Consider the following 18,963-nt stretch of genomic DNA (forward strand, 5'->3'; position numbering starts at 1 on the left):
CCAAAAGCTACTGATTATATAATATAGATATTTTGCTCAGTGACCGTTTCTACTTAATATATTTCTACAATCTTTCTCATATTTAACAAGGCTGCCTTTATCTGATGTTTACATAACATATTGAATGCTTAGAAGTAAGTGTTAGTGCTCAGTCATGTCTGACTCTTTGAGACCCCATGGACTGTAGCCTGCCAGGCTCCTCTGTTCATGGAATTCTCCAAGCAAGAATACTGGAATGGGTTGCCATTTCCTCCTCCAGGGGATCTTCCTGACCCAGGGATCGACCTGGGTCTCCAGCATTGCAGGCAGATTCTTTACTGTCTGAGCTACCAGGGAAGCCCCAGTTGAATGCTTAGTGCTCAGTTCAGTTCAGTTCAGTCGCTCAGTCATGTCCTACTCTTTGTGATCTCATGGACTGCAGCACACCAGGCCTCCCTGTTCATCACCAACTCCGGCGTTTACTCAAACATGTCCTGCAGCGGTCCAGCCTCGGCAGGATCCAGGGGGTACCCTCAGGATGAACAGCGTTGGCGAGAGAGAGACAAGACACGTGAGACAAGCCTTGAGAGGGCCAAGTCTGTGTTTTACTTTTTGACAACCGGTTTTATACCCTTTCACAGAACGTTTTCAAGGTACAAGATGCTTATTCATGATTACACAGGATTAGTACTACATCATTTTGATTTTTAGGAAAAGCAGGATTTTTTTTGCTTTCTAATTCTATAGTAACTCTTAGCACATGATCTTCTGGCCTTGGGGCTATTAACATTTTATGCAGGTCAGGTGATTGTAAACATATTTTCCATTTTTATGGTGACCTTAACTGAAAGGTAACAGGGTCATAGGGAAATAGTACAGAGTAGAATTATATTCTTGTTAATACAAAAATTAATCTTTCTGCAAAAGTTGTCAGTTGCGTTTATCTAAGAAGTTTACCCCATACTGACTGCGACTTTGGTGAGGCAGCTTTTGCCTAGCACTCCTGGCTGACAATTAACAACCATCTCATTGTTACCACACTAGGGCTAAGTTCTTATTTCTCTAGATCTTTAACTATATTAACAATGGTTTTTATAACACAACCTTAGCACATTAAAGGCAGAAATACAGCAAGCAAAACACAGCAAGCAAATCACAACCCAATAACCACCTATAGAATAATTTTCTTATGTTTTCTAATAGGACTCCTTTACCCCTTAAAAGGGCTGTATATCTATTAGGGCTTTTGTATAATCAGGTTCTTTATGCTATTTTATGATTAGGATATTATAAGCAATCATGCATATTAGTACCAAGCACATAAATGCATTTGGCTAACAAACTGCCAGCAAAGGAGTTTAAATTAAAACACTCCTTTCACCCTGAATAATCTCATAATATACCACCACCTGGGAAACTTATTGATTAAAGTTTTAAATTGATTCTTATTTGGGAAGAGATCAGGGAAGGCCTTCCTGCCTGTGTCAGAGAAATTAGGGAGTAGTCCATTGAGGCAGGCATCAGAAAGACAAATATCATCTTTAAGGTGAGAGCCGGGGGCAGCTTTTCGAAATCCCTGAAAACCTGATCTGCCTTGCCTGTCAGGCTTTCTCCTCGTGACCTTGTCATGGGTGGGATCTCGTGAGCTGGCCTTTTCGAAAACCCCTGAAAACCTGATTCGCCTTGCCCGTCAGGTTTTCTCCCCTATGGCCTTTTTAGGGGTAGGGTCTCGTGTGTTGGCTCCCGGCAATGTCCATTGAGTCAGTGATGCCATCCAACCATCTCATACTCTGTTGTCCCCTTCTCCTCCTGCCTTCAATCTTTCACAGCATCAGGGTCATTTCAAATGAGTCAGCTCTTCACATCAAGTGGCCAAAGTATTGGAGTTTCAACTTCAGCATCAGTTCTTCCAATGAATATTCAGGACTGATTTCCTTTAGGATGGACTGGATCTCCTTGTAGTTCAAAGGACTCTCAAGAGTCTTCTCCAACACCACAGTTCAAAAGCATCAATTCCATGGCACTCAGCTTTTGTTATAGTCCAACTCTCACATCCATACATGACTACTGGAAAAACCAGAGCTTTGACTAAATGACCTTTGTTCGCAAAGTAATGTCTCTGCTTTTTAATATGCTGTCTATATTGGTCATAACTTTCCTTTCAAGGAGTAAGCGTCTTTTAATTTCATGGCTGCAGTCACCATCTGCAGTGATTTTGGAGCCCAGAAAAATAAAGTCTACCACTGTTTCCACTGTTTCCCCATCTATTTCCCATGAAGTGATGGAACCAGATGCCATGATCTTAGTTTTCTGAATGTTGAGCTTTAAGCCAACTTTTTCACTCTCCTCTTTCATTTTCATCAGGAGGCTGTTTAGTTCCTCTTCACTTTCTACCATAAAGGTAGCGTCATCTGCATATCTGAGGTTATTGATACTTCTCCTGGCAATCTTGATTCCAGCTTGTGCTTCCTCCAGCCTGGCATTTCTCATGCTGTACTCTGCATGTAAGTTAAATAAGCAGGGTGAGAGTATACAGCCTTGATGTACTCCTTTTTCTATTTGGAACCAGTCTTTTGTTCCATGTCCAACGCTTAGCATAAAGGTGAATAATATGGTAAGTGAATAAATTAACATTCATTCATTCATTTCTTACAAGAAATATAACCTGTCCCCTACTGAAAAAAATGATAAGACAGTGGCAGGCAAAATTTAAGTAGTGACAATAGCATCAGATGATGTTCATTTGTAACAGAAAGACTGAAAACTTCTGTTCTTATTGTTGATGTTGTTGTCATTGTTGTTTTTAACCCAAATAATTGCAAACTTAAGGGAAGCACTAAATCATACCGGTCTTTTCTCTACTTCGGTAAGTTTATTCCTAGGTATATTGTTCTTTTTTATGCAATGGTAAATAGGATTGATTCTTGGATTTCTCCTTCTGATCTTTTGTTTTCAGTGTATAGAAATGCAACAGATTTCAGTGTATTAACTTTGTATGCTGCAACTTTACCAAATTCATTGATGAGTTCTAGTAGTTTTCTGGTAGCACCTTTACAATTTTCTATGTAAAGTATCATGTCATCTGCAAATGGTGACAGTTTAATTTCTTTTCAAACTTGGATTCCTTTTATTTATTTTTTCTTCTCTGATTGCCATAACTAGGACTTCCAAAACTATGTTGAATAAAAGTGGTGAGAGTGGACATCCTTTTCACCATTGAGTATGTCAGCAGTAGATTTGTCATATATGACCTTTATTATGTTGGGGTATATTCCCTCAGTGCCCTTTTTCTGAAGATATTTTATCATGAATGGGTGCTGAATTTTGTCAAAATCTTTTTCTGCATCTGTTGAAATGACCATATAGTTTCTGTTCTTCTGTTTGTTGATGTGGTGAATCACACTAATTGATTTGCAAATACTGAAAAATGTTTGCATTCACAGGATGCATGGTGAATGATCCTTTTAATGTATTGTTGGATTCAAATTGCTAGTATTTTGTTGATAAGTTTTACATCTATGTTCATTAGTGATATTGGCCCATAATTTTCTTTTTCCTGGTATTTTTGTCTGGTTTTTGTATCAGGGTAAACAGCTAGACATGACTGAGCAGGCACACACACATATATAATCAAGAAGAGGGGAGAATTGATATGCTGTTTTTCAGTCACCAAGTCAAGTCCGACTCTTCACAACCTCATAGACTGAAGCATGCCAGGCTTCCCAGTCCCTCACCATCACCTGCAGTTTTCCCAAGTTCATGTCCATTGAATTGGTGATGCCATCTGATTCAATGGGCAATCATAAGTTCCAGAGTTTCATCTTGAGAATGAACCAGTAAGGAATAAGAAAAATATCTATTTGTATCTCTTTGGGGGATAATTGTGAATTTTATTGGGGATCAAAGTCATCATTTCTCATGGTGGGTAGACATATGAATTACAACATCAGCACATTCTCATTCACTTGGACAGATGGTTAGGGAGCCTGACTCAGAGGACCAAAGTCTGAAAAGTGGTCTTAGGACACCATAGAATGTGTTCTGGGGAAAGGTGAAGATGTGGGATCCATCTGTCATATTATAGAAAGATACATCTCCAGCCTCATAATCCAGAAATACCCCCACAATAAAGGGTTTTTCTCTGAGAGTAAGATGGGTTTCTGGGGAGGTGAGGGCCCAATACTCCCCCTCATAGAACCTAATGGCCCAGAAACCATTCTGTGGGGACATTGTGACCCTCCCCGTCCTTGTTACATTATCCCTACAAACTCCCAGGTCCCAGGAACAGGCATTCTCAACCTCTACTTTCCAGAAATATCTCTCTGAGCTGAATCTCTTGTCACCCAGCACACAAGGAATGGAGTCGAATCTCTGTGGGGAGCTGGGAAGATCTTGACACGTTTCTTGCCAGGAAACTCGTCTCCCTTCTTCAGACAGGAGGAGGGCAGGATGAGCTGTTTCTGCATCCAGGGTAACATTTGCTGCAAAGACGAGTAGACCATCATGTTTCTGGGAAGGGTCTCAGTAGGCCTGGGCCAGAGGGTTCTCACTCTGTGAGGACTCCTCTGACCCTGGGTAGATTCAGCTCACTTCCACCCAACATTCCTCCAGACTGTCCCACAAAGAGCAAGGTCCCTCATGGATTATTGCATACTCACCAGTTTTGAATTCTTCTTTCCTCCAATCTACAAGGAACAAGTGAACATGAGAACCTACCATCTGAAAAACACAGCTGCCTATCTGTCCAAAATACTATGGAGTATAAACTCCCTAGGATTAATTCAAGAATAATAGCAACCAAAGAAAATACTTCTCTAAAATCTACTAAATCATGTCTTACTTCAGAACTGACCCATTCTTATGTCCTCTCAGTTGACATTTCTTCGGGACAATTACCCAAAGTCTATTTAGGATGTTTGAGAGGGATACAATCTGTCTAATCAAATAACTTATTTTTCATATTGTTTCCTCAGATTTTAGCTGATGAAAATCACTTTACATATGCTCAAAACACAATATAAGATGTAATTAAAAACAAAAAAGTTTCATGTCTCAAACACATTACTATCTATTAAAATACTGAATAATCCATAGAGTTCATATTATATATGCTTTGGAGTTTATTTGATCTTCAATATATTGTTTTACACAGTATATGTTCATTTAAAAATCTTTCATAATACATTTTTCTTCAGCAGAGTCCATGTAACTTACCAGAATATAATGGTGCGTTCCTCCAGGCTGCCAAAGAACAAAATAGGAAACCCTTTACTTTTTTTCCTACCCTGCTTTCTCTTACTATCTTTTCCATTTTCCCTTGCCTTTATCTAATTTTTTCTTTTGAATCCCTTGGACTTATTTCCATCCTGTGTTATCTTCATAGTCTATTTTTCCAAACATGATAAAAAAAGGTGGTCGGGTGTAGGAAGAGTAGAAACACAGAAGCAACAAAAGATGGGAGGGAAGGTGGATAAGTGTAAGAGGAAGATTAAAGACAAGAAGGAAGGAAGGAGGAAAAGAGGATAAGCATGCTAAATTACTGGTTTACTTCTCAAAGACAATTACAGAAATTTAGAAGAAGATAATGCTAGAAATGCTTCTTCACCAACTACAGACATTCTGATTTTATTCTCTCATACTATCCTACTGCATTAGAAGCAGGACCCAAGATAGACACAAGAATGGAGCTTTCTGAGAGATAAGCTTTACTCACCATGCTTGAATTGAGACTTCCTCCTATCTGAGAGAGAATTCACAAACACACATATATGAGACAGGATTTTTTAACATCATAAGGAAAATGCAATTAAAGCCACATGCCTGCCAATGTTTGTATCTGCATATTGATCAAGAAATGCTCATTTCAAAAATAATGACAGAAATCTCTAAAGTTCATTCCATATGAAACATTTAGTAGATTATGAAGAATACGACATCATATGCAGAATATGAGGATATAAATAATTATTATAATAAGATACTAAATAATGTAGATATATTCCCTGGTGGTTCAAGCAGTAAAGAATCTGCCTGCGTTGGAGGAGATCCAATTTGATCCCTGGGTCAGGAAGATCCTCTGGAGAAGGGAATGGCTACCCACTCAAGTAGTCCTGCCAGGTAAATCCCATGGACATAGGAGCTTGGTGGGCTACAGTTTATGGGGTTGCAAAGAGTCAGACATGACTGAGTGACTAACACTTTTCACTTTCTTACCTCATAAAATAGTTTTAGACTTTAAAGATACAGGCTCAATGATTTTACTTGAGTCAAAATTGCAATACAAAAGACCCTGAAGGATGAGCAAGTTGTTGAATAATTGAATTAATTAAATACGAAAAAAGAGTAATAGCTATGACTGGGAACAAAAATAACAAGGCAAAATAAAAAAAAAAAATTTATACACCTTGGTCATTGAGAATATGACCAAGAGAAGTGCTCAAGCAAGTCTCATGATTACCTGCGATATCAGTAAAGAAGAAAATATGTCAGAGTCCATCAGGAGGAACTCATCTCATTTAACCAGGCTTAGAGTCTGAACACTTCCCCTAAGAACTGGTACAATATCGCAAATAAAACAATGGGCACTCCATCTCAAAGGACAAGTTGAAGACCCCAAGTTAAAAAAAAAACCTTCTATTTAATGGAAAAACCACATTCTTCTAAGCCTAATCCCATTCATGTCAGTAACCTTATGATGAAATTATTGTAATCATCTGAAATAGAAGCCTAAGACTATATCAGGAGAAGAAAGGGAAACACTCAAATCATGTTTTTAGGAATTACACCATGAAAAAAAAAAAAATCAGAAAAAGTTACCAATTTCACTCTGAAGTATGCCTGAAAAGTAAAATGGAGAAAACTCAAGTAAATATCAAGGAAAAACAACACAGAACATGAAAATGAGCTGAAAATTTCCATGTCATAGAAAATTGAGGCAATGAAAGTTCTCAGGGGATCTTATGATGAAATTATGGTAATCATCTGAAGATAGAAGCCTAAGAATATATTAGGGGAAAGAAGGGAAACACACAAATCATGTTTCTAGGCATTACATCAAGGAAAAAAAAATCAGAAAAAAAGGTTACCAGTTTCATTCTGAAGGATGCCTAAGAAGTAAAATGGAAAAAACTGAAGTAAATATCAAGAAAGACAACACAGAACATGAAAATGAGCTGAAAATTCCAGTTATAGAAAACTGAGGTGATGGATGTTCTCAGGGGGAGAAAATGAACAAAACTAAGTGAAAATGGAAAAATGGCAAGAAATCACATTTCTAACTTAAAAAGTAAAAAAAAATGAATGAATTTCACATTTGACTGAATAAAAGACATATGGAGAAGATATGGACAGAAAATAACTAGGATTTTATCCTGTACATATTTATTTTATGCATAGTTAAAAGAATATAGGTAATTCAAAGTTTAGATCAAAATATATACTTAAAATAATCTTATAAGACATATTATCTTGGTAGTAGTGTACTGCACAGATTTTTTTTAATTTTGAAAATTTTTCTGACTAGGGAAACAAAAATGAACAGAATCAAAATGGAAGAATCCCAACACCAAAATATCAGAGTGGAACTAATAGACACACAGGAGAAAGGCCTGCCAGTACAAGGCACACAGACAAAAAGCAAGGCAGTGTTAAATGTTGAACAAGTCATTTTAAAGGGGATCAAGAGTAATGGGATATCATAAATTTTACCTAGTTCTTTCTGCAGTTCTTCTGAAAAAAAAAAAGGCAGAAAAAACAATTTAATGTCATGAGAAAGAACTACAAAGAGAAACAAAATTTACTGAAATTTTCATACTTAAAATTAACCCCATCCAGTTTCAGATGAACATACACAAATTAACACAGAGGTCAGTGTTGTCCAGAGATATTCTACAGTAAGTGGAAAAAGAAGGAAATTGCTAATTAATTGATAGAATTGTTAGATAAATTAGTTCTGGTAGCTAATTTGTAAAAATATGCTTTATTCCTTTGACAATATATAGGTTCCAATTGTCCTGTTTGATATCCTGGCAGAGTGCATGGCAACCCACTCCAGTATTCTTGCCTGGAGAATCCCACAGACAGAGCAGCTTGGCGGGTTACAGTCCATAAGGTCACAAAGAGTTGGACACAACTGAGCAACTTAGTACCCATATCCTGTTTGTTAGCTTTAGTATGGGCTTGGCTGCTTTTACATATATCAGTAAATTCTCATCACTGCAGTAGCTATTGTGTGTAAAGTTGGCACAAACACTGCATAAGGGAAAACTGAAACACTATTGGTGTAGGTCATGGGCCTCTGAGGTGGCACTAGTGGTAAACAACCCACCCACCAGTCCAGGAGACATAAGAGAGGTGGGTTCAATCCCAGGGTCAAGAGGCTCCCCAGAGGAGGGCATGGCAACTCCAGTATTCTTGCCTAGAGAATGCCATGAACAGAGGAGCCTGGCAGGCTACAGTCCATAGGGCTGCACAGAGTCAGACACAACTGAAGCAACTTAGCATGAACACATGTTGGTATAGGTCATAACACTGTCAGGTTTCCGGGTGCCTATTTACACACCATTACTGCAGATGGTGACTGCAGCCATGAAATTAAAAGATGCTTGCTCCTTGGAAGGAAAGTTATGACCAACCTAGATAGCATATTAAAAAGCAGAGACTATACATCTGTGGGAGAAGGCAAGGGTGGGATGTTTCGAGAGAACAGCATGTATATTATCTATAGTGAAACAAATCACCAGCCCAGGTTGGATGCATGAGACAAGTGCTCAGGCCTGGTGCAGAGGGAAGACCCAGAGGAATCTGGTGGAGAGGGAGGTGGGAGGGGGGATCGGGATAGGGAATACATGTAACTCCATGGCTGATTCATGTCAAAAGAAAAATAAAAAAGCAGAGACTACTTTGCCAACAAAGGTCCGTCTGGTCAAGGCTATGGTTTTTCCAGTGGTCATGTATGGATGTGAGAGTTGGACTGTGAAGAAAGCTGAGCGCTGAAAAATTGATGCTTTTGAACTGTGGTGTGGGAGAAGACTCTTGAGAATCCCATGGACTGCAAGGAGATCCAACCAATCCATCCTAAAGGAGATGAGTCCTGGGTGTTCCTTGGAAGGACTGATGATGAAGCTGAAACTCCAATACTTTGGCCACCTCATGTGAAGAGTTGACTCATTTGAAAAGACCCTGATGCTGGGAGGGATTGGGGGCAGGAGGAGAAGGGGACGACAGAGGATGAGATGGCTGGATGGCATCACCGACTCGATGGACATGGGTTTGAGTAAACTCCAGGAGCTGGTGATGGACCGGGAGGCTTGGCGTGCTGCGATTCATGGGGTTGCAAAGAGTCGGACATGACTGAGCAACTGAACTGACCTGAACTGATTGCCACCACTCATTCAAAATCTTCTTGTATTTGAGTTTATGTTTTAACTCATGCATAAATGAAACTTATCCTTACCAAATCACATGGGTGCTGAATCCATGAGAAAGAAATGGGTTCTCTGAGAGAAATTCTGTTTCTCAACAACCATGCTTTTATTGTTGCTCCTCCTCTTCGAGAGAAAACATCTAAACACACACACATGAGACAGGTTTTTCTAAACACTACAAAGAAGATGCAACTAAAGCTATACATCACCTAGTGATTATTTCTGAAACATTTTCAAGTCATGTCCATTCCATAATTAAAGAGGTAGATCTCTACAACCCATTCCATTGAAAACATCACTATAATTTGAAGAGCACAAACTGTGTGATATATAGGAACATAAAATTTTAAATAATTCTTGTACTAAGCTTGTAAAAAGAAGTGCAGAATCATCTCAGAACACAACTTTAGACTTCAGTGATATATTATCAATGAGATATGCTGAGTGAAACAAGTATGTATAAAGATTCAAAAGGAAAAGCAACTTGGTGAATTAATAATCAAAAATGAAAGAAAATGAGGCAGGATTTATAACTACAGTTGGAAATTGAAAATAAGGCAAAATCAGGCAAAAATATTTATACACATTGGGTCACTTGAGGGTACAATCAAGAGAAGTGGACTAGCAAGTCTTAAGTTTACACCTGACATTAGTAATAGACAAAGTGAGAAAATTGAAAGGAAAAAATTTTATCAATCACCAGGTTTGGAGTCTAAATCTTTCCATTAAAAACTGAGACAATAAGATTTCTAAAACAATGGGCACTCCATCTCAGAGGACACTCTGGAGAACCCAAGTTAAAGAAAGTTGTCTATTAAATAAAGAAAACCACATTCTTCTTAGCCCGTGCTGTGCTAGGTCACTCAGTCGTGTCCGACTCTTTGGGACCCCATAGACTGTAGCCCACCAGGCTCCTCGGTCCATGGGGATTCTCCAGGCAAGAATACTGGAGTGGGTTGGAATGTCCTCCTCTGGGGGATCTTCCCAACCCAGGGATCGAACTCAGGTCTCCCACAATGCAAATGGATTCTTTACCATCTGAGCCACGAGGGAAGCCCAAGAATACTGGAGTGGGTAGCCTATCCCTTCTCCAGTGGAACTTCCCGACCCTGGAATCAAACCAGGATCTCCAGCATTGCAGGTGGATTCTTTACCAGCTGAGCTACCAGGGAAGCCCCTTCTTGGGCTAATCCCCTTCATTTCACCAACCTTATAATGAAATTATGGTGATTATGTGGAAGACAGAAGCCCAAGAACATATCAAAGGAAGGAAACAAAGGAAATATGTTTTTAGCATATACATCCATTTAAAAAGTTAGACAAAAATACAAATAAAAAGTCAGAAAAAAATGTTACCCAGTTCATAGTGAAGTAACTATGAAAAGTAAGTTGGAAAAAAAGAATATATTCCATAGATGTCAAAGAACAACAACACAAAATAGAAAATAATTTGAACATCATCCATGTACAGAATGTTGGTAGGAAGCTGAAAATCAGAAAAACATAAAAACAAACCAAAAACTAAAAAAAAAAAAAAAAAAAAAAAATAGCAAGGAAGCACTTCGAAAACTGGAAATGAATCTCTCAATTGACTGAATAAAGTATGGTAAATATGTGAAAAGAAAAAAAACAGGATTTCATATAATACATACTTCATTTTGGTAAAGAATCTGCCTGCAGTGTGGGAGACCTGGGTTCCATCCCTGGGTTGGGAAGGTCCCCTGGAGAAGGGAAAGTCTACCCACTCCACTATTCTGGCCTGGAGAATTCCATGGACTGTATAGTTCATGGGGTTGCAGAGTCGGACACGACTGAGTGAATTTCAATATCACTTACACTTTCATATTCATTTATGGAGAGTTTTAAGGATACAAGTAATTCAAATTTAGACCAACATATATATTTAATAAAATAATTTTATGGCAAATGTGATTGCAGTAGTGGTGTATTAAAATTGATTTTTAGTGTTACAAAAGTTTCTGATTACGCCAAATTAAGCAACATGTCTTTAAGTGGAAATATTATTTGACTAACTAAGGTGAAGATATGTATAAATCCCAAAAAAATCTTTTTAAAAGATATCATAACCATTGAGGAAGCGAATGACTTGGTACGTTTTTGCAAGGTTGATGGTTTCTAATTCTTTACACTTAACAAGATGGCAATAATATTTAATTAAGTTTTCAACTGAAGGACTTTCAAATTTAAGTTTGAAAGCCCTTACTCCCTCATTTTATCATTTACTTCAGAAAGTCAAAGAATTGAGTGACATGGTTCTAACCAAATTCTTTCCATATCAATTTACTTACATGGCAGTGGAAAATTTCTCAGCAAACAAAAATAAATGGAAAAACATTGTGTAGATGACTGACTCATGTATTTAGATAAATATAATTTTCAGCAATGAGTCAATGGAGGAAAACAAATGCTGTGAATATATGACCAAAGAGTTAAATGATTGTTTTTAAGGCAATAATTTTATCTCTTTTCTATAATATGACTCTAGGCTTTACTTAAGTCCCTTATGAAACTTTCATACAAATTTTAAGAGATCAGAATTGACATTCTGTTAAAAGACAGTATTTGGGAGTCCTTACAATTTCGAGGTGTCAGGTACTAAGCACACTTTTCCTTGTCCTACACTCTTGAAAGAAATCTCTCTGGTGGTGTTATATCCACTATGTGTTCTTTTTCCCATGTCTCCTGTGTTCACTAGACTAAAATATCTATTACTACTCATCTCTATCTTCCAAGCCAAAACTCCAAAATTTAGATGCCTTTTAGAACATATCTTTCCTCACTTTAAAAAAGGCAAAATAATATAATCTCATATACATTCTTTGGAAGAAAAATTCACCCTTATAAATTAAATAACACAATAGGAATAAAGCAGAGGTGTTATGTGGAAATAAAGAGAGATCTAAGTCAAGGAAGTCTATCCTGGAGTCAACTGACAAAATTTTAAAAATACCCAAATGTGACACACATCTTAGTGGTAACATTCTATTCACAGAAAGGTTCTGTCTCCTTGATTGCAATGACTAGAAATATGAAAAAGGCAAAAATGGCATAAATGAATAGCAAATGAAGATAGGTAACCTGAGTTGGGAGGGTTACTGACAGAAAACATGTAAAGACATATCTCTGTTTGAGTTAAGACAGGTGATCACCAAGAGTTTCAAGGTTAAGCATTTCAAGGATACAAGAAATAGATGAGAGAATAACAAGGTACACAATGCAAGACGTTATCAGTATTTACCTTTTTCCTGTCCACTCTTCTCTGAAAAATAAAAAGAAGAATTAAACAATTCATTCCAAACAAAAGCATAATGTCAGGAAGGAAGAACAAAATTCAGACCCCTTTTCTAGTTTACTCTGTGGCACAACTTGACCATATTTGGGAAAACTGAAACCACAAGGTTCCAAAGGACATTTCATCAATCAGAAACAACATAGTTTTTTACATCCCTCCACCGCTAGTGCAAAAGAAACTAAATTAGGAAATGAAATCATAAGAAGAGGTATGGTGGGAATTCCTCTGGAATGCACAATATCCATCTGTCCTCTTTCATTGGGCCATCCTTTTGCACCTTAAAAGGCAAATGTACACACATGCACAAGACAGGTACTTAAAAAGTGATGAGGAAGTATATAGTGCAGGCACCCTTCTGTGCAAATTGTATCTGCAACAGTGGTCATACATGCTGTTGGGCTAAATCACTTCAGTAGTGTCCAACTCTTTATGACCCTATGGACTGTAGTCCACCAGGCTCCTCTGTCCATGGGATTCTCCATGCCATGCCCTCCTCCAGGGGATCCTCCCAACCCAGGGGTCGAACCCACGTCTCTTACGTCCCCTGCATGTTTCTGCTGTACAATGCAGTGAAGTAGTTATGGACCTCCTTCCCACTTATACAGGTCACCACAGAACACCAAACTTAGCTTCCTTGCTTTATAGCAGGTTCCCACTAGCTACTTACTTTATTAATGGTAGCTTATGTATGTCAGGAGCTTCCCTGGAGAAGGGAAAGACTACCCACTCCAGTATTCTGGCCTAGAGAATTCCATGGACTGTATAGTCCAAAGGGTCGCAAAGAGTCAGACACGACTGAGCAACTTTCACTTCACTTCACCCTCAAGGTGGCACAAGTGGTAAAGAACCTGCCTGTCAATGCAGGAAGCATAAGAGACATGGGTTCAATCCCTGGGGTTGGAAGATCACCTGGAGGAGGGCATGGCAACTTACTTCTGTATTCTTGCCTGGAGAATTTCATGGACAGAGGAGCCTGGAGGGCTCTAGTCCATGGGATCACAAAGAGTCAGACACAACTGAAGCTACTCAGCACATATGTATGTCAATTCTAATCTCCCATTCATCCCACCATCCCCTTCCCCTTCACCAACTTTCTAAAGAAATCATTGCAAGTCCCTGCAAGGCAGAAGAAGCCAGTCTTTAAAAGGAAGTCATGATACAAGGTGAAAAATGAAGAAATGGAAAAGTAGAGAAGGTAGGGAAATAGAAATGGACAGAATTAAAATGAGAGAAGCCTAACAAGAAAATACCTGGGTGGAACTAGCAGACATGCAAGAGAAAGATATGCCACCAAAAGGCATATAGGCTAAAAGTCAGGCAATGTTAAATGTTGAACCAATCAATTTAAAGAGGATCAAGAGTAACAGGATATCACAAAATTTACCAAGTTTTTCCTGAAGTTCTTCTGAAAAAAAAAAAAGATAAACATAAGCATCCTATGAAAGAACTACAAAGAGAGTTCAAATTTACTGAAAAACTCATATTTAAAGTTAAGCCTAGGCAGTTTTAGATACACACACACACACACACACACACACACACACACACATACAAATCAACAGAGAGGTAAGTATTGTCCAGAGATATGCTATGCTGCTGCTGCTGCTGCTAAGTCACTTCAGTCGTGTCGGATGCTGTGCGACCCCATAGATGGCAGCCCACCAGGCTGCCCCGTCCCTGGGATTCTCCAGGCAAGAACACTGGAGTGGGCTGCCATTTCCTTCTCCAATGCATGAAAGTGAGAAGTGAAAGTGAAGTCACTCAGTCGTGTCCGACTCTTAGCGACCCCATGGATTGCAGCCTACCAGGCTCTTCCATCCATGGGATTTTCCAAGCAAGAGTACTGGAGTGGGTTGCCATTGCCTTCTCCAGAGATATGCTATAGTAAATGAGAAAAGGGGGAACTGGAGTTAATTTATTTGACAAATTTTTATGGAATATTATACATTAATATAAATATTAATATTTATTAATTTGTAGAAGTATTCTTGATCCCTTGGACAATATTTAAGCTCCCATTGTTCTGTTTGTTAGCTTTAATATGGTCACTGGCTACTGTTACATCAGTTATCACTGTTGTAGCGACAGTGTATTAAAAAGTTGCCACAAACACTGCATAAGGAAATACTGAAACTGTTGGTATAGGTAATACACTGTCAGGTTTCTGGATACCTCTTTTCACAACATTCTTGCCACTGATTAATTCTCAACCTTTTTGTATTTGAGTTTGTTTTAACTCATGCATGAATGAAACTATGATAACTACTACACACTATTGTGTTATCTTCTGAATCCAGGAGAGAGGAATGGCCTGTCTGAGAGAGGTTCTATTTCCCACCAACCAGCTGCCTCCTCCTCTCTGAGAGAAAATAACTCAGCATACAAATAAGAGATATGTCTCTGTACACTATAAAGAAGCTTCAACCAAAGCTCTACATCTTCTAATGATTGTTTCTGCAACATTTTCCAGTCACAGCCATCATTATTATGGGTTTCCATGCCCTCCTCCAGGGTATCTTCCCAACCCAGGAATCAAACCAGGGTCTCCTGCATTGAAGATAGATTCTTTACCAGCTAAGCTACCAAGGAAGCCGCTCCATCATTATTAGAATGAACTCATACTGCATGTATTATGTGGTGCAAGAACTCTGTAATACATGCACTAATCTGGTGGAATATCCACATTACAGTACTGAATTAATAAAGAAAAGTACCAATCATTGGGCATAAAATTATCAATTTCATAAGGATAAAAAAATGCATATGTAATCATATTCTTTATAAGGACAAATGAGTATTCTTTATAAGCACAGAAAATGCCTGAAGATTACACAATAAACCATTAGCAGGAATTATTCTCTTCTAAAGACAGTAATTAGGAGTTAGGAAATTGGGGAAGATTTTTGCTTTTTAACTTCACATGGTTCAGTTTGGTTGAATACTTTGCATTATACATAAACCTTTTATGTAACCAAAATAAACAATGACAAAGAACCCCAAAATGACTCGGGAGTGTACACCCTGCAAATCTAAACCTATAACAGGCAACAAATCTCACATATCAGTTGTGCTATATAGGATCCACCCCACCAACCATCTCTGTGAATAATTCTACCAAGTAAATGTAACTTCCTTTTAGAATGTGCAAAATGGGCACAGTCTGTTTGGATAATGATCTTTTCTATTGTTAGTTATCCTTTCTAACAAAGTGCATTCTCTGACAATATTAACTACTCACAGAAAGGCCTCAGATACATTTCTTTTATTTGACCCTAAAAGTTAGAAGAAAAAAGTACAGTGTAGTACATATTAGTAGTACAGTACAGAATAGTATAGTGTAATAGTTATTAATATCATAGGCATGGAGGTTGAATGAGATTGTATCTGGATAGTTCTCAGGATATGATTTTTTTTCTTCACAGAATTTCCCTTCTTATCACATTCTTACTACCTGACAGAACTAAAGAAAGTGACTGCATAATAGGACAAGGTCAAGAATAAAGTCATAGTGCCATTATAAATGAGAACTTAAGAGCTGAGTTCAAATACAGAAGATGGGAGAGGATTTTCTGGTTGGATGTCAGATTCATGTTTCTTATTACTGGAAAAAAGTTTGAGTGATGAAGAAATGCATGTAAAAATAAGAAAGAAAAAGAGATGAGAAAGAGGGAAAGAGGATGTGGCTATCTAATTTAAATACTGTTATTCAAAATAACGTCATAAATTTTTACAGAAAGACTGGATATGAAACTGTATTCAAAAAATCATGGTATATAAACAACACTTATTACTATTATTATTTTGAAGGTCACCACATTTTTCCTTAAAACTTGAGATCTCAAAGCACTTACAAAAAAATCTATTCCCTGCACCATTTTTAACTCTTAGAGCCACAGCATGAATTGCATTTTCCCATAATTTCTTACTTATCTTTTTGTCCTTTCTCCAGATTTTGTAGATCAGGAAAGCCAGTGTGGGTCCCAAAATGTAAAGCTTAACTTTATTTAGAACTTGCATCCTTGCAGTTATCTGAAAGGAAAGTCCACAAGTACATTCATCTAGATCTACATTGTACCACCATTATTTTAATGCTCTGCTTACATTTAACTTGCTCTTCTTTTTTAGCTTATTAATATAGAAGTTTAGATGGTTGATTTTAGATCTTTCTTCTTTCCTAATACAAGCATTCAAGGCTATAAAACTTCCTCTTTAAACACTGCTTTCACTGAACCCTCAAGTTTTAATAAGTTGCATTTTCATTTTTAAATAAATTCAAAATATTTCTTAATTTCTCTTGAGATTTTTTGAACTATGTGCTATTGGGGAACTAAGATTCCACATGCCGTGTGGCCTGGCTAAAAAAAAAAAAAAAAAATTCTATATACATGTATAGTCACAATTAGAATATTATGTGAACTATATTACCATATCATATTCTCCTTTACTCTCCCAACCTTGTTTGTGGTAACTTGTACAGAGATCTCCAAGCTAGTGGCACCCCCATACTCCCATAATCCATGAGCTCTCTCTTAAGCCCACTTCCTTCCCTGCTAACTTGAAATTTTTGCCAATGCTTGAACGAATACCTCTAAATTTCACTGTTTCATCCATCTCCGCTACTAATTCACAAAGCTAAATCAACACAACTTATTCTGAGCATGCATTATACTATTCTTCATGGAAACAAGAGAGAACTGAAAGGCTTTTAAAGTAATCCAAGACAGAAAAAAATGTGGACTTTATTAATCTAGGAGACCAACATACACATCATGGGAGTCCCAAAAGAAGGAGGAAAAGGGAGTTCAGGAATATAAGATCAAAGGGATATACTTTTTAAGCTATTCCATAGCAACATATAGATTTCTAAAGCTGACAAAGATGGAGTAAGATCACTACACCTATGTCTCCCACTGGTTACAACCATAATATCTGGACAAAATGCCAAAATAGTCTAGTTGAAAACTTTGAAAAGTAAATAATAACAAGCTGATTGTGGGGAGAAATCAAAAGAAGCCTGAATTGTAACTTGAGCAAGATGGTTCTTTAGGACTAGTACAGCATCTTCTCAGTCTTCTGACTCTCCAAACAAAAGATGCTATTCCTTGCCCCAACATTTCCTCTCTTAATTTATTGTCCTGACATGCAGCAGGCAATATGAGCTTGGACTTGGTGACGATCAGTCCCAGTGTATCTTATTCAAACAGATTCTAACTTGTTGAAACTTTTCTTTATGAATTAATTTTGGAGATCAGTCATCTATTACTGTTAATTTATGAGTTAATCAAATATAGCTCCTGAGCTACCAAAGTTTAAAAAAACAAAACCAGACAAATAAACTACACAAGAGATACAGAAAACTATGAAACCTCTATTTATCACTGGGCGCAAAAAGAGAAAAATACAAGTCATTTACAGCTCAGGCAACTGCATTGCCTGCAGATTTTCTATACTTTTCAACTTCAGAAGCTCAGAAGTTCTAAATCCAATAGATGAGAAGTACTAAATTATTAACAAAGTTAAAACTACTTCAGGTCTTAGACAATAAAGAAAATAAGCACAGTTTAATATTCCTTTCTTCTTTTCCTGGTCATTACAAGTAGTTCTTCCCTGTGGTTGGAAATAAACCCATAGGCTTACCATACATGGAATTAATTTCTAAAGAGAAAATATTTCTGAGAGTGGCCTAAACCTTTATACAGTTAAAAAGAAAATCATGCCACCTTTCAGCTAATAAATGTCCCATTTACTCATGTGATCAAAGTCCTTATATATCTCTGTTTTCCATGCCATAAATTTTGCCCTTCTCTCTGATTCAGTATATTCTAAACTATAACCAATTTTCTACTCACATTTTTCATGAAGAATCTAATTTGTTTCCAAGTCATTAAAGACTCATTTGAGAATAAATCTTGACTCCAGAGTTGCCTTATTCTGGTTTTCTACCTGTCAGCAGTAAAACTCAAATGAGAGAGTGGAGTAGAGCTGAACCTATACTGGTTGAGATTCTAGCAGTTCAAGACCTTTGTACTGGGTGTGATTCTCAGAAGGACACATTTTGTATTCTGAAATTCTGAAAACGAAAGTAGATTTAGCTCAAGGTCTCCACAGTCTTTAAAAAATAAAATCTTCATGTGCAAGGAGAATGTTCTGTTGACATACATAATGCAATGTTGATTACAAGTCCTAAGCTGAGGAAACATAACTTAGATGTGTGGTAAACTATGCCCAGTTACAACACTGTAATTC

At 37.5% G+C, this 18,963-nt stretch overlaps 1 protein-coding gene across 8 annotated transcripts; it reads right to left on the reverse strand.

Moving 5' to 3' along the window:
• Nucleotides 1-294: 294 nt before the first annotated feature.
• LOC133059613 (butyrophilin subfamily 1 member A1-like) lies at nucleotides 295-18,720 on the reverse strand. Of its 8 annotated transcripts, none has more exons than XM_061146969.1 (11): nucleotides 18,567-18,720; nucleotides 16,644-16,746; nucleotides 14,102-14,122; nucleotides 12,664-12,684; nucleotides 7,687-7,707; nucleotides 7,065-7,085; nucleotides 6,796-6,816; nucleotides 5,693-5,719; nucleotides 5,194-5,220; nucleotides 4,638-4,664; nucleotides 297-4,460 (listed from the first exon to the last, which is right to left on the reverse strand). In XM_061146969.1, the coding sequence occupies exons 1-11, from the start codon at nucleotides 18,600-18,602 to the stop codon at nucleotides 3,937-3,939; spliced, it is 849 nt and encodes a 282-aa protein (XP_061002952.1). In that variant the 5' UTR covers nucleotides 18,603-18,720; the 3' UTR covers nucleotides 297-3,936. The 8 variants fall into 8 exon arrangements, 7 of the variants coding, with proteins under 7 accessions (XP_061002955.1, XP_061002959.1, XP_061002954.1 ...); XR_009693593.1 differs by lacking the exon at nucleotides 7,065-7,085 and adding an exon at nucleotides 9,434-9,543 and having other exon boundaries at nucleotides 4,446-4,460; XM_061146972.1 differs by lacking the exon at nucleotides 5,194-5,220 and having other exon boundaries at nucleotides 295-4,460.
• Nucleotides 18,721-18,963: the final 243 nt, after the last annotated feature.

Source organism: Dama dama, chromosome 7, assembly GCF_033118175.1.
Source record: "Dama dama isolate Ldn47 chromosome 7, ASM3311817v1, whole genome shotgun sequence".
NCBI lineage: Eukaryota > Metazoa > Chordata > Mammalia > Artiodactyla > Cervidae > Dama > Dama dama.